Source organism: Dama dama, chromosome 7 (genome assembly GCF_033118175.1).
Source record: "Dama dama isolate Ldn47 chromosome 7, ASM3311817v1, whole genome shotgun sequence".
NCBI classification, from domain to species: domain Eukaryota; kingdom Metazoa; phylum Chordata; class Mammalia; order Artiodactyla; family Cervidae; genus Dama; species Dama dama.
The window spans coordinates 52,629,783-52,654,970 of NC_083687.1; the positions used below are offsets into that span (position 1 = coordinate 52,629,783).

At 52.5% G+C, this 25,188-nt stretch overlaps 1 protein-coding gene across 1 annotated transcript in view; it reads left to right on the top strand.

The window, feature by feature from the left end:
* The window catches only part of GMDS (GDP-mannose 4,6-dehydratase), a 432,217-nt gene that overhangs the window by 72,642 nt on the left and 334,387 nt on the right, over positions 1-25,188 (top strand). The window contains exons 2-3 of the mRNA XM_061147748.1: positions 18,957-19,001; positions 24,852-24,939. Coding sequence (XP_061003731.1) covers positions 18,957-19,001; positions 24,852-24,939 — 133 coding nt within the window. The remainder of the gene's footprint in view (positions 1-18,956; positions 19,002-24,851; positions 24,940-25,188) is intronic.

The following is a 25,188-nucleotide window of genomic DNA, read 5'->3' on the forward strand; positions in this document are numbered from 1 at the left end:
TTCCAGGAATAGTAAAAATGTGTTTCCAAACACTGGACTGGAACAGGGGGCTTAGTTGTACTGTGTGGGGGCCCCACTTTGAGAATGTCTAACATGCCACCTTTCGAGAGGCTTCACACAGGCGTCTTTTAAAAAGGGATACTCCTAACATATTTTAAATGTGAGTCAATATATAAATATTTTGTTAAGACATCTTGTCAGCAACACATCTATTTCATTATGCATAACATCTAACGACTTTTAGTTTTTAAGTTGCTAAATTATCTAGTATGCTCAGGGGAATTTTTCTACAGCATTTTACTAGGCTTGGAGCTATCTCTCTATTCTCTTGAGGACCTTAAGAAAAGCCCCATTTTGTAGCGTGATCTGCTTTGTAAGCAAGAGTTGAATCTCTGTGGAAAGTCCGAGCCTGTTGCTGCTGTCCCGCGGCGGGGGGTGGTGGCCGTGGAGATGTGTTCAGGGTGGAGCCGCCCTGATAACGCAGGGACTCCAGAGTGAGGACCGGGGACCATGCAAGGGTTTCCAGTGTCCGAACGCCAGACGAGAGATAATTAATTCCAGGGCTTCAAAGTTACAGCAGTCCGAATCTAGGTCTTTCCTCCCCCCTTTGGAATATTATCAAAATATCCTAAACTCTTGGACTGAGTCACTGGAAAGTGTAGGTTCAGAATCGCCTGCCTCCATCTCAGCTATAGCCCATGTCACATGGCTCTGAAATGAGGGGCTTTGAACGTGTGTGGGGGGTTGGTCTTGCATCTCTGTGGAGTCCGCTGGGCCAGGGGTTAAGGATTTCTGTCTTGACTGTCTTCACGATTTGTACCAGAGCGTCACTGGTCAGCTTTTTGGCCAACTGGTAACGTTTTTTAGGTTTTGTCAAAGCTGAACAGTTTTCTGAGTGTTCTATTTTTCTTTTTTGCTCCAAAATACTGTCTTTGGCGAACATATCAAAAGACTATAGAGACTTCCCTGGTGGTCCAGTGGTTAAGAATTCGCTTTCCACTGCAGGAGACACGGGTTCCATCTCTGGTCTGGAAACTAAGATCCTGCATGCTGCGGGGTGCGTGTGCAGCTAGGGAGTCGGGGCATCACCACAGAAGATCCTTCATGTTGCAATGAGGACCCAACACAGCCAAATAAATAAATGTTTTAAAAACTAGTCTATCCATTTTTTAAAAATTAAAAGACCATAGACATTCTGAATTTATGAATGAACAGAATAAGCCTCGGTCAGAATGGACTGCTGCTTGCTCTTGTCTTGTGGTCCTGCAGCCACGGTCCCTGGTGCAGGGTCAGCAGTGGCTCTGTCCTCCGCGTCTTCATACTCTCCACCTGGGGGTCTTCTTCTTTGTCTCGCTTTGCTAAATTCCTTGACACCTTGCAGAGGCTGGCCCCAAATTCATTGTCACAAATTCACCTGTCTGCTTCTACCTGACCAGGCCACCTTCCTGGATATAGACTCCATTTAGAAGGCAGATCACATGTTCTGTGTGAACAGCGCTGCCATAGAAGGTTCTCTGAGGAGGAAGACGGCCGGGCGCTTATGTCCTTCTGGGACCTACTATCCAATTGAAGAAGAAAACCACACATCCGCCTCATAAAGAGCTTTCCCCCCTTGCTCGGGAGGTGGTTGAGAAGCAGGTTTGAGTGTCAGAGTGAGGGAAGAAGTCACTTCCAGCAGAATACCCAAAGGAGCCGTGAAGCCTGGCTTTGTCTGAGATGATCACAGAACCCTCGCTCTTCAGGAGACACAAGGACCATTCGTGATGATATAATTTAGTCAAGTTCCATCTTCTACCGCTGTAGATTGCCTGTGGGACGTGTCCATCCGCTGTTACTGCCTGAAGCTCAGAATGCCTGAGACAGAGCATCACCTGTCCCCCCAACCAGCCCACCCAGTATGCACCCTTCCTCTGGGCAGCTGAAAGTTCTCCTCTCTTCTGCCCTCTAACTGCCCACTCTGCCCATCTCTTATGTGGTCATCATCACCACCCACGTTTGGGGACTCACCCCGTTTCCTGGACTCAGGTGGTTTTCTATTTGTCTCCCTCCTTAGCTGCTCTTCTGGCTTCTGGTCGGCCCTGTTCACCCCCATGGACCCTGAAGCACTACTTTCACAGACATAACAAGTTTACTGATTTAAGATTTATGGGGGCTTCCCAGGCGGCTCCATTGGTAAAGAAACCCACCTACAAATGCAGGAGACGCAGGAAACATGGGTTTGATCCCTGGGTTGCAAAGATCCCCTGAGGGAGGAAATGGCAACCCTCTCCTGTAGTCTTGCCTGGAGAATCCCATGGACAGAGGAGCCTGGTGGGCTACAGTCCGTGGGTTCCCAAAGAGTCAGTCATGACTGAGCAGCTGAGCGTGCACACACACACACACACACACACACACGCACACACACACACGCACACGCACGCAATGTACAGACCATGACTGGGTCTTGGATTAAAAAAAATAAACCGTTATTAAAACACTTTGAGGGCAGTCGGGAAGGTTGCCCTAGAATGAGATGGCTGGATGGCATCACTGACTCGATGGACATGAGTTTGAGCAAGCTCCGGGAGTTGGTGATGGACAGGGAGGCCTGGGGGCTGCAGTCCACGGGGCTGCAGAGAGTCGGACACGACTGAAGACTGAACTGACTGACTGGGAAAGTTAGAAACTGACCGTGTTAACGATGCTGAGGTCAGAGCAGAGCTTCCAGGCCCTCGGGAACCACGAGCCGAGGAAGTTCACGAAGGGCGGAGTGTCGCTCTGTCCCTGCGTGGCTGCAGCGTGCTCCCACATGGGTCTCCCGCCAACAGCAAAGTGAGTGCGTGCACATGTAAGACGGAGATGAGACACAAGTGAAAACCTGGCAACAGGTGAGTCTGCGTGCAGGGTTCATGGGTGTTTCATCACTTTTTTGTGGATCTAAAACTTTGCAGGACCACACGTTGGGAAACTCCTGGTGACCCCTGCAGGACTGAAGGCTAGGGCCAGGCCGGGTGAGAGCGCCGGGGCGGGCGGGGGCCTCGGGGCCGTCTCGGCAGCCCTGCCTCTGTGTCCCGCGTCTGCTGCTCCTTTCCCGTCCCGTCACACGGAACACAGGTCGGGGGTTATTTTCTCCCTGCTCCAGATGTCCAGGATCAAGTCGTCCACACGGTGGTTCCTTCTTCAGGCCTGCAGGGTGGACTGGCTCCCGACCGTCCGCTCCGGGCTGGTGTGTTGTCATATTTGGTATTTTGGCTTCTGTTAGTAGCACCTTGGTCTTCGCCTCCGTGTTCAGGTGGTGTCTCCCTGTGTGTCTGCGTCCAAACTCCTCTCTTTGTCAGGACCCTGGTGACATCAGAACCTGTTGTTGCCTATGTTCCTGAGTTGCATCCGACTCTGTGGCCCCGTGGACTGTGCCCACCAGGCTCCTCTGTCCATGGCGCTTCCCAGGCAAGAACACCGGAGTGGGCCACCACTTCCTCCCGCAGTGGCCCTTCCTCACCCAGGCACTGAACCCGTGTCTCCTGCATTGCGGGCAGATTCTTTTACCACTGAGCCACCTGGGAAGCCCTCATATCAGAATAGGGCCCACCTATTCTAATATGATGTCATCTTAACTAATTTCATCCGCAATTACCCTGTTTCAAATAAGGCCACAAATAACTCATTTATTCAAATTCAGATAATTTCTGAGGTCCTGGGAATTAGGACTTCAACATGTGAATTTTCAGGGGCACTATTTAACCCATAACAGGTCCTATTTTTAGACTGATGTTATGCTTTTAGAAAATAGCCTCTTCAGATATGTAGTGAACTTTCTTTCCCCTTTGTCTCAAGGCCAAGAGACAAAAACATGCAATTGAGACTGGCCTGTAGTAAACACGCTGCAAAAGTTACATTGCAAGGTCTTTGTTCAGGTGCCACAGTTTACCTCGGCCTTGCAAGAAAACACGTGCCGGTTGTTGGGCATTGGCCTGTTAGACTCTGCTGCCGAGTGGGTGCCTGAGCCTGAGACCAGCGGGAACTGCATTTGTGCTCTAGGAGTGCAGGGGGAGAAGGGGAGAGGGAGTCGGAGACGGAGAGCCAGGGCAGAGACAGACAGACGTGGAGACAGACACACGGGGATGGAGACAGAGAACGCAACCAGAGCTACACCCAGACGCCCTGGCCTGTAATTAGCTTTCACAGAAGGTGCCAGGCGGACGCTTGGAGGCCGCGGTGCCCGGTGTGTGGCCGCTGGGCCCTGTGGTCAGCTGGCTGGCGAATGGAAAGCGGCCCCCTGCCTCCCTGGCCATCCTCCCCTCCCGTCCTGTGGTCTCCTCGGCGCGGGGACCTTTGTCAGTTCACAGGACGGTGTCGAGTGGGGCTCATTTCCCCTCCTCCCTCTCTCCCTGCCTTTTCTGAGTCTGTTTTCAGCTGCAGGTCACGTCAGCAGTTCTCCGAAGGCGGGTGCAGAGTGGGCTCCCGCCTGTGGGCACGGGACCTGGTGGGACTCTGGCGGGTCAGTGCCGAGCTTGCGGCGTACTGCAGACTTGGAATCTGAGCCCCCACCTGGCAGTGTTTCTCTGGCAGTGATTATCCCAGCTGCGCGTGCGGCTGTGACAGAGGCCTGGGGCCAGCTCGGGGCCTGGGGCCTGGGGCCCGCGCGTCCGGGAGGCTGTGGCTTTTCTGGGCCCTCTTCCCCCCCGCGCGGGCCTTCTGCTCCCCTGAGAGCTGCCAGTTCCCGAGAGAGTCTCCAGAGGGCCCGGGGCTTCCTGTGGGGCCTGGCCCCCTCCCCGGAGTGCTTCACTGCTGGCTTTTATGGAATCCTCGCGTGCATGCTTTTCTGTTTCGTGTTAGTTTCTGAGTTACTTGCGGGCACTGCTGTTTTGCTCCCTGTGGGATATTTTCTTGGAAACAGCGCTCCTTCCCTCCTTCCTTGACGTGTCTCACTTGTCACCGTCTGGAGCCACCTCAGCTGGCCACTGTCCCTCCCGAGACCCGGGCCGCCGCCTGGAGGTGGTGGGGTCACCGGGGTGGCTGAGGGGAGCCTCCGTACCGTCACTCGGGGCATTTCCAAAGCCGTGTTTTCTGCCACCGTGACATCACCAGAATCCAGGCTTGTGTCGTCCTGGGGTAAACTCCAGCGTTTCTCAGAACCCTGAAGTGGTTCTGTGCGGTTTGTCCATGTACAGTCCAGACTTAGCTGCCTGAATTACGCACCTTCCAGATCTCGTCTTGGGTGGGGATTTTCCCAGGCTTTGTTACAGACCCCCGGTGTGTCCTTATACCGGACACACATTGAAAACTACAACCGAGAAGCTCCTTAAAGACAGAAGTCCATGGTTGCGTACAGGCTGAGCCCCGTTGCTCTTGGCGAGAGAGGGCACAGCGGCAAGATGAAACGGCCAACAGCGGTCGCCTGCAGAAGCTGCCCCGTCGAAGTCCAGGAGCCTGTCCTCTCCCTGTGTCTGGGAGGGGCTGAGTGGGGACAGACGCCCCCGCCTGCAGGGCCTCGGGGGCAGTGACCACAGAGATGGCCACCGGCTGGGTGGAGGTGCGTGCTTCTCAACATGCGATGTCCCCCCAAAGTGCTTTTTGGCCCCTCCTCTGAGTGGCAGACCTTCACGCGTAACATAGCGCCGCCCAGCAAGCAAGCACAGGGATGTCCTCGTCCATAGAGTGATGTCTCCTGCTGACCGGCCCACAGGCTGCGTGCCCGCTGAGATCAGCCTGTCCTGGCAGCCAGGAGGTGCTTGGCTCTTGCCTGTCCTCCCCTCGCCGGGACGCCCTTACCCCGGGCGGCATCTGGAGCCATGTGATGCCGGGCGGCTTTCCGGGGAGACGCTGACACAGCCCTCTGTGGACGCCTGTGTGCATGCGCTTGACTTCCGTCATCGTCCAGTGGTTCTATGTCCCACGAGTCATAGCTCTCCTCTTGTGTCCCTTCTGTTATTTGCAGTGTCTCTGCTTCCTGGGGACTCCACGCTTGCAGAGCGGATCTGCAATGCCCGAGGGCGCCCCAGGTGGCGTTTATGTCACGGCCGTACCTGTGATAGGAAGTCTCACCTGACTGTGCCACGTGATTTTACCCCTGAAAGAAATCAGGTTAAAAAGAGCAAGAATGTTTGCAAATAGGTAAACTCTACTTATCACCAACGGTGACATTTAAGTAACAACCTCATAACTGAATGTGCAGTAAAATGGAAAAAGATACAGCCGCCAATATATGTGTGTCCTTTTGTTATTCTCATGACCTTTTTAAAGCCGGTAAATGAAAGGACACTTGTTTTTTCTTCCTCCATTAGGCAGGGCACAAATTCTAAAAAGAAATGCACAAGGAAGTGTTAATAAATCAGGTAAATCCTAAAACTTAATAATTCTTCTCTTTTCAGTACTACTTTTTTTTCTTCCAAATTTGAAGTTTTCATTAAGCATGGCCTTGAACACTGGACAAAGTGCGGCTCTGTTTTGGTGAGAGCACCTGCAAAAAGTCATTTCCTGCATAAATCACTCGGGTGATGGGAGCTGTGCAGGCGTGCGCTTTGCAGAGACAGCCTTTAGTTGCGTGGACCGTCACTGAGAGATAACAAGAAAGGGAAGAGGGAAGAGAAACTCTGTTTTCCATTTTTGTACAGTTTTAATGTATGTGCATATTTATTACAAAGAGATTATTCTAAGCATGAAGTTTACTCATAATTTATTATCAACCTTTCTACAGATCTGGACCAATCTTTATCGATGTATCTGGAGCCGTGAGTTATGAAGACTTTCAGTTAGAATATTGTTCTAAACTTGAAAGAGGCTATTCACAGCGGCACTGAACTGGCCAGTCAGGCAGACCTTGCAGGGGATGTTGACAGGGACCTGCTTCTTACATTTCCTCGGTTTTTGCCCACCTTGATTTTGTGCTGGAGGGTGGCGATGGATTTCCGCAGAGCACCATGCTGTCCAACACAGATGCTGTCCTATGGAAGTTCGTCTTCTTCACTGGCTGAGTCGTGTCCAGCTCTTTGCAACACCGTGGACGGCAGCACGCCAGGCTTCTCTGTCCTTCACCATCCCCCAGAGTTTGCTCAGACTCATGTCCATCGAGTTGGTGATGCCATCCAACCATCTCATCCTCTGTCATCCCCTTCTCCTCCCGCCTTCAACCTTTCTCAGCATCAGGGTCTTTTCCAGTGAGTCAGTTCTTCCCATCAGGTGGCCAAAGTACTGGAGCTTCAGCTTCAGCAGCAGTCCTTCCAACCAATATTCAATGATTTCCTTTAGGATGAACTGGTTTGAGTGTTTCTTAGCCTTCCTTTTATCCCTGCCCTGCCTCCGCTCGGGACTCCTGCGTCTCCTGGTACCCCAGCAGAGGACACTGCCAGCTCACAGGTTACCTGGCCAGTCCGCTGATCCCGTCCACATGTGGGGCTGCTGACCCGTGTGAAGCTGGAGGTCCGAGCCAGCATGGAAGTCTAGTCCTATCTCGGTCACGAAGTGCCTGGCTTCCCAGATACTTTCAGGCCTGGAGCGAGGGACTGAGGCCCTGGCTTCCTCCCTGTCCTCCGTCCCCAGACACCCGTGGCCCGGTGAGGGTTGGATACTCACTAGTCTGTGACACTTTGCTTTGTTAACAAGTTCTGTAGAGACTGGATTTTACGTCCCAACATCTGTAGGCCCGTCATTACAGAGTGATTGGCCCTATTTAGTGAAGTAGGTGCCATATACATCGTTTATTACAAGTCTATACAGTGTGATCCTTTCTCTGTTTTCCAGTTGGGATCTCCTGCATGTGGCGTGGTCCCAGTTCACCTCAGTTTGCTCATCTGTAAAATGGATGTAATACTGGTGTCAACTGCATAGGCTGTTGTGAAGACGTGTTAGTGGTCGTGAAGCACTGGGAGCACGGCTGCCTGGCCCACGTGCTAAGTGAGTGCTCACCCTTGCTGTTAGCACCGGTGTCATCGGCATCTACAGTGATACCAGCTCACATGAGGACCTCTGCTTCCCTGTGAAGGGTAGAAACTTCAGCATGAGCGTCAATACGGGAGACAGAAGAGGCCCAGAGTTCAAACTGAAGGGGCTCATGATTTAGAAGGGAGGGGAGGTGGGCAGGAGGCGGACCACCGTCTCCCACAGGATGATCCATGTGCCACGTGTGTGTCACATCCACCACGCACGTGTGTGCTCAGGGCCTCTGGACCTGCTTCTGAGGCTTTCTAGGCCGTTCTGGGACTGCTGGACTGTGTGAGTTGTCCTTTTAACCATGTGATTAGAAGTGATCTTTCTCTGCCTTATTAGCAGCTCTTCCCTCCAAGCCCACTTTTCTTACAACATCTCCCTAAATCACAGGAAAGCATTTTGCCGTGTTGGAGTCAGAGGTGCTGCCAAGTGCTGGGTTGTGTCGATGCCCCTGGAGTTCAGCATTTTGTGTTTTCATTCTTCTTTGCTCATTAAACCAAGAGTTTACAATAATCATTTGCAGTTTGAAAGGAATGCATTTTAAACCAGTTATCATGGGGGTTCGTTCTACCACTAAAAATCTCTGCTCACCTATTTCCAAATATTTTTTGAGTGTCTTTTATTGGAGATAGAAATTAGTTGGTTTTATATATGTTCTAGATGCTTAGAGAAACAAACTAATTGAGGAAATACAGCCTACTAGAAAAATGTATAAGAAATATTAAAGATAAGAATAAATCATTTCCGGAAGAAATAGGGCACACAGTCATAAACACAAAAGCCTTGTCAGTCTTAATATTATCCTAATCAAAAAATGGAAAGAAAAACATCATTTTTTAACCTATTAAGCTAAAAATAAAATATTTTCTAAAATTAACTTTTTAGGTAATTTCTTTCCTCTATGATATTTTATATTAAGTTTACCATTAGACACAAGACTTAACATTGGAATCCTTTGAAATTGAATGTTAATTTGAAGTTAGCTTTACAAAATTTTGAGAATGCTTGTGGGAAAGAACTGAAGATAGAGTGATATTTAGGCTGACAGTGGTGGGGGATATCCAGCCTCTTTCTAAAATGCCGCCCTTAACCTTCCAGCTCATCACGGTTTCCTGGGAGGTCCTGGATCGGCAGCAGAACCAGTGTCACCTCTGGATGTATGATGTGTGTGTGAGGCGTATGGCAAGCATGTGTGTGTGTGTGTGTGTGAGGTGTGTGGTGTGCGTGTGTGTGGCGTGTGTGTATCAGGCATGTGCGTGTGAGGTGTGCACGTGTGAACTGTGCTTGTGTGAGGTGTGTGTGCAGCGGCCCTTACCCAGCAGAGGGTCATGTCCGAGAGGAGTGTCCCTCGTTCTTGGTTGTGCAGGGACCGCTGATCACTGGTCTCTGAAAATGAAAGTTGTGTCTGACGCTTTGTAACCCCATGGACTGCAGACCTCCAGGCTCCTCTGTCCATGGGGTTCTCTAGGCAAGAATATTGCAGTGGGCTGCCATTCCCTTCTCCAGGAGATCTTCCCAACCCAGGGATCGAACCCAGGTTTGCTGCATTGTAGGCTGGTTCTTTACCATCTGAGTCATCAGGGATATCACTTCTCTCTATCAGAAGGTAAATCACAGAGTGAGAATCTGCCCTTTGGTTACCTCAGCTGTTGTGCGGAAATAATTTTCGACTCTAAAGATGGCAGGAGTGGGATTATCTGCATGTTTTGTGTATTGACGGTGTCCTGAGTCCTGCTGACCCTTCTGTCAGTTCGTACTTGCCCTCCTGACCCTTGCGGGCTCTGTCTTGGTCTTCCGTCTGCTTCTCAGCTGTGGGCATCCGTCCAGTCTCTTCACTTTAGCTCTTTTCACAGAACATTTTAGTGGAAAATTCTGAGATCTGAGATTCTGGAGATCTGTTTTTTTCTTTTCTCTCTTTCTTGCTTTTTTTTTTTTTTTTGTAACATTCTGCTACTTCCTAACTGTGTGACTGGACGCTGAACATTTAGCGTTTTCAGTCTCCATTCCCTGACCTGTAATTGAGACAGTGGGATTAATTAATCCCGTTGGGCTTTTGAAATCTGTGTTTCTGATGGAGATTTTGTCCAGTGATCTGTGTCGCAGCCATGTGCCCGGTGAAAATGCTTTCACTGTACATCCTGCCTCTGGATTTCTCACACTGCCAGAGCTCGTCTTCCCAGGGACATTTCTCATTCCAGTTCACAGCAGCGACTTCTGTCCACCTTTGAGGTGTCTGTGCTTTACTCACTGGAGGTACAGATGCCTTTGGCATTGTAACTGCGGTTAACTGAAAATGTGTGTTGTGGAGTGATTAGCATGCCTAGATTTACTGTAGAGTGACCCGCATGCCCAGACTCGCCGTAGAGTGACCCGCGGGCCCAGACTCGCCGTAGAGTGACCCGCACGCCCAGACTTGCCGTAGAGTGACTGGCACGCCCAGACTCGCTGTAGGGTGACCGGCACGCCCAGACTCTCTGTAGACTGACCCGCACGCCCAGACTCGCTGTAGGGTGACCGGCACGCCCAGACTAACTGTAGTGTGACCGGCACGCCCAGACTCTCTGTAGGGTGACCGGCACGCCCAGACTTGCCGTAGAGTGACCCGCACGCCCAGACTCTCTGTAGGGTGACCCGCACGCCCAGACTCGCCGTAGAGTGACCCGCACGCCCAGACTCGCCGTAGAGTGACCCGCACGCCCAGACTAACTGTAGGGTGACCGGCACGCCCAGACTAACTGTAGTGTGACCCGCATGCCCAGACTAACTGTAGGGTGACCCGCACGCCCAGACTAACTGTAGAGTGACCCGCACGCCCAGACTAACTGTAGGGTGACCCGCACGCCCAGACTCTCGGTAGGGTGACCAGCACGCCCAGACTCGCTGTAGACTGACCCGCACACCCAGACTCGCTGTAGGGTGACCGGCACGCCCAGACTAACTGTAGTGTGACCCGCACGCCCAGACTCTCGGTAGAGTGACCGGCACGCCCAGACTCGCCGTAGAGTGACCCACACGCCCAGAGTCGCCGTAGAGTGACCGGCACGCCCAGACTCACCGTAGAGTGACCCGCACGCCCAGACTCTCTGTAGGGTGACCCGCACGCCCAGACTCGCTGTAGGGTGTCCCGCACGCCCAGACTCTTTGTAGAGTGACCGGCACGCCCAGACTCGCCGTAGTGTGACCCGCACGCCCAGACTCGCCGTAGAGTGACCCGCACGCCCAGACTCTCGGTAGGGTGACCCGCACGCCCAGACTCGCTGTAGACTGACCCGCACGCCCAGACTCGCTCTAGGGTGACCGGCACGCCCAGACTCGCTGTAGGGTGACCCGCACGCCCAGACTCGCTGTAGGGTGACCGGCACGCCCAGACTCGCTGTAGACTGACCCGCACGCCCAGACTAACTGTAGAGTGACCCACACGCCCAGACTAACTGTAGAGTGACCGGCACGCCCAGACTCTCTGTAGAGTGACCCGCACGCCCAGACTAACTGTAGAGTGACCCACACGCCCAGACTAACTGTAGAGTGACCGGCACGCCCAGACTCTCGGTAGGGTGACCCGCACGCCCAGACTCACTGTAGACTGACCCACACGCCCAGACTTGCTGTAGGGTGACCGGCACGCCCAGACTCTCGGCAGAGTGACTGGCACGCCCAGACTCGCCATAGAGGGACCCGCACGCCCAGACTCGCCGTAGAGTGACCCGCACGCCCAGACTCTCTGTAGGGTGACCCACACGCCCAGACTCGCTGTAGGGTGACCCGCACACCCAGACTCTCTGTAGAGTGACGGGCACGCCCAGACTAACTGTAGTGTGACCCGCACGCCCAGACTCGCCGTAGGGTGACCCGCACGCCCAGACTCGCTGTAGGGTGACCAGCATGCCTAGCCTTACTGTAGAGTGACCCGCACGCCCAGACTCGCTGTAGACTGACCTGCACGCCCAGACTCGCTGTAGGGTGACCGGCACGCCCAGACTAACTGTAGTGTGACCCACACGCCCAGACTCGCTGTAGGGTGACCGGCACGCCCAGACTAACTGTAGTGTGACCCCCACGCCCAGACTCTCGGTAGAGTGACCGGCACGCCCAGACTCACCGTAGAGTGACCCGCACGCCCAGTCGCCGTAGAGTGACCCGCACGCCCAGACTGCCGTAGAGTGACCCGCACGCCCAGACTCTCTGTAGGGTGACCGGCACGCCCAGACTTGCCGTAGAGTGACCCGCACGCCCAGACTCTCTGTAGGGTGACCCGCACGCCCAGACTCGGTGTAGGGTGACCCGCACGCCCAGACTCTCTGTAGAGTGACTGGCACGCCCAGACTAACTGTAGTGTGACCCGCACGCCCAGACTCGCTGTAGAGTGACCCGCACGCCCAGACTCTCGGTAGGGTGACCCGCACGCCCAGACTCTCTGTAGAGCGACCGGCATGCCCAGACTAACTGTAGGGTGACCCGCACGCCCAGACTCTCGGTAGAGTGACCGGCACGCCCAGACTCGCCGTAGAGTGACCCGCACGCCCAGAGTCGCCATAGAGTGACCCGCACGCCTAGACTCTCTGTAGGGTGACCAGCACGCCCAGACTTGCCGTAGAGTGACCCGCACGCCCAGACTTTCTGTAGGGTCACCCGCACGCCCAGACTCACTGTAGGGTGACCCGCACGCCCAGACTCTCTGTAGGGTGACCAGCACGCCCAGACTAACTGTAGTGTGACCCGCACACCCAGACTCGCTGTAGGGTGACCAGCATGCCTAGCCTTACTGTAGAGTGACCCGCACGCCCAGACTCGCCGTAGAGTGACCTGCACACCCAGACTCACCGTAGGGTGACCCGCACGCCTAGACTTAAAGCCCGTGCAGGCAGTGTTGGTGATGCTCTCTCCTTCCAGGAGGGGTGTTTTACTTCCCGGTGCTCAAGGTGATGAAAACAAGGGAGTTGATTTTATCAGCGGCCTGTTCTTCACCCAATTCCGCTTGTTTTCCTCTGTGTGAAGAAGCTGCTGGCGATGCTTTGGCAGAAACGTCCAGTCTGATTCAGGTGCTGGTCAGAGGGGCCAGGTGCTCATGTTGCATCTGAGACGGCGTCCCTCTCATTCATTCTCTGGGCTGGAAGAGGGTCCATGTTTGGAAAGAGAGGAGAAATGGCCCCTCCTCTCTGCGGGAAGGTGGGTGTCCAGGCATGTCATGTGTGGTCGTGGGTGGGCATGAGAGTCGTCAGGGCTATTTCAGCCTGCCCTGGACATCAGGAGAATGGGGAACCTTCTTCCACGTCCTTCAGCTTTTCATAGATGTGAAATTTTAGATAATTTTTATTCTACAATTAAGATATGATTCAGTTAATTTCTAGTGTTGCTGTGAATTTTATGGGTTTATATCTGGAACATTCCACCGAGGTGAAGGACAGAGCTACTCAGGGACACAGTTGCAGCCCTAGGCACTGAAATATGCCTGTTTTGGATTCTAGACTGTGGCTCTGCCCCCTGGGCTTCACAGCCCAGAATGAACATCCACCACCAACCCAAGTCCCCTCCAAACAGCACTGTGGCACTTCCCCAGAGGTGTTGGTGCCCACGTGAGGCCCTGCGTCCTGCCCAGTCCTCGAGCTCCAGGTGGTCCTGAAGTTATGGGATCTGCTTTTGGGTCACTTGGATAAAACAAGAAGCACCATTTAATCCATAAGGTGCCCTGTCATGACGGCAAAGCAACAAAAGCAATTTGATTTACCAATGAATCCGTTTTGGAGTTCTTATTACTGTGTTGGGTTTTGGCATGGGCTGGTGGGTCCCGGGGGTGGAGCGTGTTTTCTGGGTGACAGTGGTGGGAGCCCTGGGCTGCCTCCCCTCTCACGGTGGGGACCAGGTGGGCAGCTGACCTCCACCTGCCTCTGTAGCTCATGGGCCGAGTGGCTGCTTGCCCTCCAGGGGTGTTCCTGCTAGAATAAAATAGAAAATACTTCTGTGTTTTGAAAATGTCAGAGCCACAGTGCTTACTTCAAACTGTACAGCCTTTAATATGGAACGGAGCTTCTTTTAATAGCTGTGTGCAAAGTCAGATGGAAAGAGTCACAGTTGGAGCGTCAGCTCTCCAGTGAAAACGTTTCTGTGATGGGGACACGTTTCCTGAGCCCGGGCGGGAACCTGCCCCCGAGTCAGTCTGCTCGTGGTGAGTGAGCGGCTCTCAGCCCCTTAGCCCTCGCATTCGCAGAGTCGGGTGTCTGGCTGTGGCCTCCGGGGCATGACGGGTCAGTCTTCCACCCGTCCTGCCGGAGAGGCTTCAGCGCAGGGTTGGGGACCAGGGGAGACCGGGCCCAGGGCCCCACAGCTCCATTCCCACACTGTGTTGCCGGCCCTATCGCTCGGGAGGCCTGGCAAGGAAGTGGGGAGGAAGCGGGTGCCACCGCTGGTGCAGAATGTTCCAGGCGGCTGGAAAGTTTGAGGAGGGCCGGGTGAGAAGAACAAGACCTATTGACAGCGTCCAGTCCCGGCAGGCCTGCTTCGCATCAGCGTCCGGATAATCACAGCTCGCCCCCTCCCCCAGGGTCTCACTGCTGCCTTTTTTCCTTTTTAAAACATTCTGGGCAACCGTGGTGAAGTATAGTGCATTTAAAATTTTTATTCCAAGAAAAACAAAAAATGTGCATAGTGTGGAGCACTTCAAAATGACAACAGCACAGACGAGAAGAAACACGTCTCTCCAGGGCGATCTGACCGCCTGTGACGTTGTTGTTATAGATGCTTTTCTGTCAAGCTGTTTTCGGATTGATTGATTTATAAGGCTTTTGATTATCCTCAAATTTCTGATGGCCCTGCCGATCAACCTGGCTTGTCGGAGTTCGCATTGTTCAGCAATCTTGTCTGATTTACTTTGCATGTTGGGTGTGTGAAACCAAGCAGCTGTGTGTATGTCATGAGCAGGAGAGGAAAAGGAATATGCCAGACCGTTTCTCTTCTCCACATGAGTCTGTAAACCGGAATATTTACGTCAAGGAGTTAGAGGGAAATTTGCTGAATGTTTCAATGAACCGCAAAATGTGTCCCTGGCACCCTGGCCGAGTGGTCCTGCCGGAGTTCGTCCTGACTTCTGCGCTAAAGCGTGAACACCCTCGAAGCAACCGCGCCATTTCCAGGACCCACAGGGTGTCTCCAGTTCCAGCTTTGAGTCCAGCAATGATAGGGATAAAGCCCGCTTCATTTTTCTTATTGTTGGAGTATCTGGTAGGAACCTTTGAAGCTCAAAAAGATATTTTAAGGTTTTCTTCAAACTTAGGAAACCAAAGAAAACCCAAGTGCTCCCAACCAGATATGAGCACAGAGCCCCAGCAGTTGTGAAGTCCGGATGGGTGAGGGGCCCGCCTGGGCTGGGAGCAGAAACGCAGCTCTGGGGCTGGTTGTGAAATACCTGGTCACCTGGGCAGGGCTGGGGGTGATCTGAAGCACCGCTGTCTCCTGAACGTTAGTTTGTGCCGTGTGGCCTCTTAGTGGTTTAGTTAGATGACGCTCATACTTTCTTTCCCTGAAAGTGGCACATAGAATAGTTTACATAGACCTCCTCTCCTTCCTTAGACATTTTAAAAAGAATTTTAGAAAATAAGTTGAGAGGGGATTCCCTGGTGGCTCAGTGGTGAAGACTCTGCCTGCCCACGCAGGGTTTGATCCTGATCTGGGAAGATCCCACTTGCCGTGGAGCAGCTTGGCCTGTGCAACAGAGCTACTGGGCCTGAGCTCTGGAGCTCTGAGCTCTGGAGCCTCAATGAGAGAGGATGCCACAAGGAGAAGCCTCACACTGCAGCTCGGGAGCCTCAACGAGAGAGGAGGCTACAAGGAGAAGCCTCACACTGCAGCTCGGGAGCCTCAACGAGAGAGGAGGCCACAAGGAGAAGCCTCACACTGCAGCTCGGGAGCCTCAGTGAGAGAGGAGGCCACAAGGAGAAGCCTCACACTGCAGCTCGGGAGCCTCAGTGAGAGAGGAGGCCACAAGGAGAAGCCTCACACTGCAGCTCGGAAGCCTCAGTGAGAGAGGAGGCCACAAGGAGAAGCCTCACACTGCAGCTCGGTAGCAACGAGAGAGGATGCCACAAGGAGAAGCCTCACACTGCAGCTCGGGAGCCTCAACGAGAGAGGATGCCACAAGGAGAAGCCTCACACTGCAGCTCGGGAGCCTCAACGAGAGAGGAGGCCACAAGGAGAAGCCTCACACTGCAGCTCGGGAGCCTCAGTGAGAGAGGATGCCACAAGGAGAAGCCTCACACTGCAGCTCGGGAGCCTCAGTGAGAGAGGATGCCACAAGGAGAAGCCTCACACTGCAGCTCGGGAGCCTCAGTGAGAGAGGATGCCACAAGGAGAAGCCTCACACTGCAGCTCGGGAGCCTCAGTGAGAGAGGATGCCACAAGGAGAAGCCTCACACTGCAGCTCGGGAGCCTCAGTGAGAGAGGATGCCACAAGGAGAAGCCTCACACTGCAGCTCGGGAGCCTCAGTGAGAGAGGATGCCACAAGGAGAAGCCTCACACTGCAGCTCGGGAGCCTCAACGAGAGAGGAGGCCACAAGGAGAAGCCTCACACTGCAGCTCGGGAGCAACGAGAGAGGAGGCCACAAGGAGAAGCCTCACACTGCAGCTCGGGAGCCTCAGTGAGAGAGGAGGCCACAAGGAGAAGCCTCACACTGCAGCTCGGGAGCCTCAGTGAGAGAGGAGGCCACAAGGAGAAGCCTCACACTGCAGCTCGGGAGCCTCAACGAGAGAGGAGGCCACAAGGAGAAGCCTCACACTGCAGCTCGGGAGCCTCAACGAGAGAGGAGGCCACAAGGAGAAGCCTCACACTGCAGCTCGGGAGCCTCAGTGAGAGAGGAGGCCACAAGGAGAAGCCTCACACTGCAGCTCGGGAGCCTCAGTGAGAGAGGAGGCCACAAGGAGAAGCCTCACACTGCAGCTCGGGAGCCTCAACGAGAGAGGAGGCCACAAGGAGAAGCCTCACACTGCAGCTCGGGAGCCTCAACGAGAGAGGAGGCCACAAGGAGAAGCCTCACACTGCAGCTCGGGAGCCTCAGTGAGAGAGGAGGCCACAAGGAGAAGCCTCACACTGCAGCTCGGGAGCCTCAGTGAGAGAGGATGCCACAAGGAGAAGCCTCACACTGCAGCTCGGGAGCCTCAGTGAGAGAGGATGCCACAAGGAGAAGCCTCACACTGCAGCTCGGGAGCCTCTGTGAGAGAGGATGCCACAAGGAGAAGCCTCACACTGCAGCTCGGGAGCCTCAGTGAGAGAGGACGTCACAAGGAGAAGCCTCACACTGCAGCTCGGGAGCCTCTGTGAGAGAGGATGCCACAAGGAGAAGCCTCACACTGCAGCTCGGGAGCCTCAGTGAGAGAGGACGTCACAAGGAGAAGCCTCACACTGCAGCTCGGGAGCCTCTGTGAGAGAGGATGCCACAAGGAGAAGCCTCACACTGCAGCTCGGGAGCCTCAGTGAGAGAGGACGCCACAAGGAGAAGCCTCACACTGCAGCTCGGGAGCCTCAGTGAGAGAGGATGCCACAAGGAGAAGCCTCACACTGCAGCTCGGAAGCCTCAACGAGAGAGGATGCCACAAGGAGAAGCCTCACACTGCAGCTCGGGAGCCTCAACGAGAGAGGATGCCACAAGGAGAAGCCTCACACTGCAGCTCGGGAGCCTCAACGAGAGAGGAGGCCACAAGGAGAAGCCTCACACTGCAGCTCGGGAGCCTCAGTGAGAGAGGATGCCACAAGGAGAAGCCTCACACTGCAGCTCGGGAGCCTCAGTGAGAGAGGAGGCCACAAGGAGAAGCCTCACACTGCAGCTCGGGAGCCTCTGTGAGAGAGGACGCCACAAGGAGAAGCCTCACACTGCAGCTCGGGAGCCTCAGTGAGAGAGGATGCCACAAGGAGAAGCCTCACACTGCAGCTCGGGAGCCTCAGTGAGAGAGGATGCCACAAGGAGAAGCCTCACACTGCAGCTCGGGAGCCTCAACGAGAGAGGAGGCCACAAGGAGAAGCCTCACACTGCAGCTCGGGAGCCTCAGTGAGAGAGGACGCCACAAGGAGAAGCCTCACACTGCAGCTCGGGAGCCTCAACGAGAGAGGAGGCCACAAGAAGGCCCATGCTGCAACTGCAGGAGGGCCCCCGTCTGTCACAGCTAGAGAAGGGCCTGGCAGCAACAGAGGCCCCTCACAGCCTAAATACATAAAATAAATAAAAATCAAAACAAAACCCAAAAACCAAGTTGCGAATCTCTGTGTTTAGTCCGACACTTTGATCTTAGAGAATGCTCGACTTAAGATGCATACAAACGAAGCTCTTACTATTCTATATAAAATAAGTGCACTCCTTCTATTGAAATCCATCTATGTGTGCCTGCCCACGGGCAGGGATGATACAGATCTGATCATGTCTACCGCCCCCACCTCCACCCCACCTCAAAACCCCTAAACCCTTTCTTGTGACTTTCCAGACCCTTGGGTTTGAAGCCTGGGGGGCCTCTTCTCCATGTGCTGGCTTTTCCCGGGGAAGTCAGCACCCCGTGTTCTCAGCCCCCTCCCCCTGCCCACGAGTCCTCCCCCTGCCCTCTCCCCAGCCCCCGCAGCTCCTGTCTCATCCCTCCTGCAGTGACCCCCACCCCCAATTTTGTCAGCCTCCTGCTTTATGTCCCAGCAGCACCAAGGCCTTCAGGAGGCCCACAAGTTCTGTGTTTCACACGGCTTACAAGTGGCCAAACCTGAACCAGATCCACCAGACTCTGAAGCCTCACATTCTGCCTGTTGCCCCCAGTGTCCCCGGACCTCAGTATCTCTCCCTGTGCGGGTAGTGATACCAGCGTCCCCGCCTTGTCCCCCCCGCGGGCTCAGCTGAGCTCCCGCCTATGGGAAGGCCTGGAGGACAGCAGAGCAGCGCACAGTGTTCACGTCGGATGTCGTCTGCATCGTTTTTCTCATCGGGTGCTGTGGGCCTTGTTTACGTACACAGAGCCCCTGAAAGCCTGTTCTCAAACCTTGGTCGTGACTGCGGTGGGTCTGACGTTGTCCCTCTTCCTTGTCTTCCAGGACGGCTCCTACCTGGCTGAGTTCCTGCTGGAGAAGGGCTACGAGGTGAGTCCCTGGGCCAGTGGAATCCCGCGGACTCCGCGGCCTCCTGCTTCCTCTGTTTCCTCTGTGCGTGTTTTCCACGGAAACCCTGATAAGGAGGCAGGGGCGGAATGAGCCCCCGGGCCTGTCCCCGCGCCAGCCCATTGTGCAGTTTATCTGCTGGCAAACGCGGGCGGCCCCCCTCCCGGCTCCCTGCTCTGCACGTTCCCCACATTCTCAGATAAACCGGCAGCCAGGCCCGCCGTGCCCTTCTCGGGTGACTTTATGAGGTCGTGTGCTACACAAAAATGTCCCGCTCCCAGTGAAGCCCCTTGATTTGCACTGAGCAGTAACAGCTATGGTGCCCCCCAGCCTGAGCGGCAGAGCTGACCTCAGGATGCCGGCTTTCCAGCCCTTTGGCCAGTGGGTCGGGGCAGCACGCGTGGCAGCTGCATTTGCTGCTCTTGCCCTCGTCTTCCTTTTCTTCTCCTTCTCCTCCTTCCAAGTTTGCTTGGAAGTTTGTTTTCCCCAAAACAAACAGGAATTTTATATGTGAAATGGGTGTAGCTCCGTGTGCACACCTTCCCCTTTTTAAGAACAGTTTTTGGATATGCACCTCTCTAGAGACTTGTGCTCTGCAGTGAACAGAATCATGAGTAGCGGCCCACATGTTCCCACCTGATTCGGGGGTGTTTACATGAATAATTTGGGATGCCACATTTTTCCAATGGCAGGTGCGGTTTAAAAAATGTGCACCATGGACCAATGGAAAAGCAATAGCAAGGAATCTGGCAGCTAAGCACCAGCAGGATTTGAAGAAAAGGAATTTTTTTTTTATTGTAACTCATAATCTTTTTTGAGAACTTTAACTCTTAGACTTTAATTAGGAGCAGATATGATTAAACCTTCTGTGCCCTTATCAAATAATAACTAGTTCTACATCTTGTAATGCCATCAAGATAGGTCAAATGTAATTATAGAAATACACATGTACACACATGTTCATATACATGGATTCCTGTAATAATTGAGTGAGCAATTTGTATTCTGCAAAGCAGAGCATTTTAGTTATGTTATATATGGTATCATTAGAGAAGGAAATGGCAACCCAGTATTGAAAAGGCCAGCTCCAGTATTCTTGCCTGGAGAATCCCATGGACAGAGGAGCCTGGCAGGCTACAGTCCATGGGGTCACAAAGAGTCAGACATGAGTGACTGAGCGCACACACACACACACACACAGAGACATTGAGTGGTCATAAAGAGAGCAGATCTAGCCTGTGTTCATTATTTACAGGATGTCTGCAGGTGTCATCTTGTGATGAGAAAAGCCAATAATTCTCAGGTTTTGTAGAAAATCTCCCTTTAACCTTTACAGATTTAATTCTACACATTGTTAAAGTGCAGAGGGCAATTTGCCCCTTTGTAGCGTGCCAGCCAACTTGGAGCAGGGGGTGAGCCAGGCCTTCCAAGGCAGCCCCTGGCCATCCCCACGCAGGACTGAGTCTTTATCCTTTCCTGCCACTTGCCAGCTCCACGGCCTCTTGGAGACTTAGGAACTGTGTACCCGTGTCCCCCAGATCACGGTGAAGAGCCGGTGAGACACACGTGGGCAACCGTGCAGAGGCGCCCAGAGGCCTGTGGGCTGACCCTCATAGGAAAGGCAGGGCGTGCAGCTTGGTGCCGACCAGCCGACGGACGCAGCCTCTGCAGGAGGCCCTTGGTCCCACCTGTCACCGCACCAGGGAAGGGCAGGAGTGTGACGTTGACCAGGGCCCAGCCCTGCGCCTGCTTCTTTTCATCATGAGGGAAAAGGAAACCAGAGGAGTGAAGCTTCCTGTGAAGGTACCTGGTTTCAGGTGCCTTCCTGGCATCGTCGTTAGCAGATAAGCCAACAATATGCTTTTGTACCTATTTGTGCAGAAATACAGAGAAACCAGAAAAATGAAGGACACGGTCAAACCCTTGAAAAGCTGCATCTCGGAGTATGTGGACAACCTATATTGCTCCACTCGGTGACAGGGGCACAGGGACTCAGAATATAAACAGAGGACAGGTGAGCGCGGTGTCCCTGCCTGAGAGGAGCCATCCCCAGGGAGCCTCAGGAGAGAAGCGCTGGCGTGGGCTGTGCAGGCCCCGGGGGCTGTCTGCTAGGACCAGCTCCCGAGCATCAGTTCCTCAGCTGTGGGTCCTTCCTTCTGAGTTGCTGGAAATCCTCGAGGCCTCGGTGCGAAGAGGCCAAGCTTTCCGTGGCTTTGACTCTGCACTGTGCTGGCTGTTGGCCTGATGACCACGTCTGCCCTCCACAGGCCGACGTGCTAGCCGTGTGGTCTCGGCAGCACCCTGGCCTGTGGGTGGGAGTCACGATTGGAGAGGCTGTGAGTGCGCCGTGCTTTCACTCCGCAGAGGACAGTCTGTGCACGGGCACGGCCTGTATGCGCGTGATCACGGCCCGCGCGTGCGCGGGCACTGCCCGTCTATGTGCAGGCCAATACCTGTGCGTGCGTGGTTACGGCCCGTGCGAGCGCGGTCACTGCCCGTGCGTGCCGGCCTCTGCCCGTACGTGCGCGGTCACGACCCGTGCGAGCGCGGTCACTGCCCGTCTATGTGCTGGCCGCTGCCTGTGCATGCGCGGCCGCTGCCCATATGTGCCGGCCTCTGCCCGTACGTGCGCGGTCACGGCCCGTGCGTGCGCGGTCACGGCCCGTCTATGTGCCGGCCGCTGCCTGTGCGTGCGCGGCTGCTGCCCGTATGTGCCGGCCTCTGCACGTGCGTGCGCGGTCGCGGCCCGTGCGTGCTGGCAGTTGACGGTATAGAGTCATCCGGCTTCTCAAAGGCAGGCGCCTCAAGCAGCCTCTGGAGGACTAATTACTTCAGGAGAAACCGCGACGTGGAGAATTTAAAAATACAGTGGCGATGGCTTTCTATTTTCTTGACTGTGGTCAGTCAATTGATTGTGGTCAGTTAATCAGCATTTCTGTGTTATACAGCCTAATCTGACTCTTGGATTTGAAGTCAAACCAGCTTTGTTCTGACATTGTGAGAACTTGATATTTTCTTTTTCATCACTTTTTTTGTTTTTCAGAAATGCTGACTTCCATTTAACACCCTCAGATTTTTAGAAATTTTGTTTTTGAACTTCTGTACTTTAATAATTTTGGTTAAATTTATTCAAAGTTAGCTCATTCATCTTTTCACTTTGGTTTCCTCACTCATTTCTTTTTCTCCAAAAATCCTTATAAAAACAAACAGAAAATCCTACCTATTAAATACATCCCTTCTGTAAGAAAAAGCCACTAATCTCGAATTCTTAACTAGATTATCCAATGTGCACACATTTTGGCTTGTCTTAAAGTTTGCATTTCACCTGTCTCAGAAGTAGACAGACTCAGCTTTCATTAGTTCTTAGAATAATACCTGCTGTCATGGATTAAACATTTGGCAGTCTTTCTTCCCCTATATACACATACCAAGAGTTGGGAGTGAGGGGAAATTAAAACACAGTTTTGTTTTTTTTTTTAAAGCCCCAAACTAGTGCTTAATGCTTTTGGTTGTAAGTGTGGCAGTAAAGTCCTAAATTCTTTACTTGCTGTGACTTTGTGTAATTGTCTGATTTTCATACTGGGTCCATCAATGTCATTGAATATTTTTAACAGTCCTTTATGTTTATATAAAGAGTGTCCCTGGTGACTCAGCTGGTAAAGAATCCGCCTGCAATGCAGGAGACCCTGGTTCAGTTCCTGGGTTGGGAAGATCCGCTGGAGAAGGGTTAGGCTACCTATTCCAGTATTCTGGCCTGGAGAAGTCCATGGACTGTATAGTCCCTGGGTCACAAAGAGTCGGACACAACTGAGTGACTTATACTTTCACTTCATGTTGATATAAAATGTATATGTATATAGCATTTCTCTTTGCTTTGGGGTGAGATATGTGACTTATCCAGAGATCAGCCTTCAAGAGAAAAAGACTAAATCATATTATTTATAGTTTTTCATTGTCAAAACTAAACTATCTGTTTTTAGAACTTAAAAATTTCCCTCTATTCTATTAAATAAAGCTCAACTTACATCTGAGATCTATGTATTTCAGAAGTAACTTTGGTAGTAAATACCAGTTTTGATATGTATAAGTATACATGTGAACTTGGTTTTTATTAAACAAAGTTTATTAGGTTTATAGAGTAGCTGAACTTTGTCATTAACAACTTGAAAAATTGGAGACTATGAGGTTGAATTAATTCAAGGTTTAGTGTAAGTAGAATTTTCTCTACTTTTAAATTAAGTAATGGGTGTGTGTGTATGTGTGCGTACTAGGTCACTTCAGTCATGTCCGATTCTTTGCAGCCCCATGGACTGCAGCCCACCAGGCTCCGCTGTCCATGACGTTCTTTAGGCAAGAATACTGGAGTGGGTTTCCACGCCCTCCTCCAGGGGATCTCCCCGACCCAGGGATTGAACCTGCGTCTCTTATGTCTTCTGCATTGGCAGGCAGGTTCTTTGCCACTAATCCCACCTGGGAAGCCCTTAAGTAAGGGGTTTGTATACCCAAATCTCAATGTAATGTTTCCTAGATTTTACTGTTGGCTTCCTGAAATGTCAACCAAGTTTGTGACGTTCCTGTCTTAAAATATTCTCATGTTTACAAACTTGTTTGGTTTTAGCTCTTTTGGGAAATAGTGTGGTTTTAGCTCTTTGGATGAAGCATCTGACCAGCAGAATTATTAATTGTGTGTGTGTTGTACACTTTGCAGAAGCCAGTTTTTCATGTATGCCATGTAAAATGATGATGACATTTCTTTCTCTTTGAAAGAAAGTCTTATGTGCTTATAACTCCCCACCCCCCCACACTAGGAATATTTGAGTCACTCCAAGGATTAATTCTTGTTTGAAATAGACAGAAAACGATTGAGTTAAAATATAGAAGTGTATTCAGCTGCAAATGAAACTACCCAACGTAGAACGAACTCTTCTAAAATAAGAGAAGGATTAAAACTGCCACCAGGAGAACTGGAACGTGGGCAGCCGGTGACATAAGCTGGTATTAGCATTGGCAGCACGGAGGAGGAAGTGAGAGCAGGTCTTGAACAATTTCTCTAATGTGTCTGACACAAACAGTCTTTTCTTCAGTGTCGGACAGGTATGCATTCTGGTTCCAACTACTTTCTTCCCCCTCACACTTGTCATGGTTAAGTCAAAGATAAAGACTGAAAGAAAAAAACCCTCCCTTCCTTTGAGTTTCCTTCATGTCTTAAATCCTGTAGGACCTCAGTCTTGTCCCTGCCCTGAACTCCTTAGCCTTCTTAGCTTTTCCACATGACTGCATAATATCAGCTGCTCCCCAGTTCTCTCATGAGTGGAGATGTGTGTTTACTTAGATGCCAGTGCCTGCTGCAGCGCTCAGGGGTGCCAGGCCAGGAGGCACAGAGCCCTGACCTCATGTTCCAGTCTGAGGGGCGGGCCAGGCTTGCGATGGATGCAGCCTCACAGGGTCTGTCTTCAGTTCCAAATGGAAGAGATGTTTTTGTCAGCAGTAGGATTAACAGAGTGTGTGTGTGTGTGTGGTTGAGAAAGGAGACACTTGAGTATCTACAGCTAAGTGCTCACTGTGAAGTCACGTCATTATCTAAATACTTTCGTTGAGATTGGAAGTAAAAACACTGGAAAGGGATGGAGGGAGGTGCCTGCAGGTGATGGGCAGGGGCTGGGGGAAGAGCAAGTGGTGGAATTATTTCTACTAATTCAAAGTAATATCTGTACATCCCAGTTACGTGTTTTTTTCAAAAAGCTGAATGTTAGCAGAATAACCTGAGTGTCTAGTCAATCTTCATTGCTGATTTATAATTTAGCCTTTTCCTTCCACCTGATAAAAATGCAGGTCCATGGAATTGTACGGCGATCCAGTTCGTTCAATACTGGCCGAATCGAGCATCTGTATAAGAACCCCCAGGCTCACACTGAAGGAAGTAAGCTGTTCTCTGTCTCTAAACTCTTTCTGTGTAACTTCCTATATTACGGTAAGGTGTTTTCAAATGTCATTCTCCTCAAAGCCCATCACACCCCTGACTGCCGTCTGCTCGCTCTGAAGCCCTTCCCTGCCTGCCTGCGGCCCTGGGCCGTGGGGTCACTGTGCTGAGGCTGTGCCCAGGGGCCTGGCAGGCGGCGCTGCCTGAGAGCCCGCAGGCTAGCCTTTGAGCTCCATCTCCAGGTGTCCC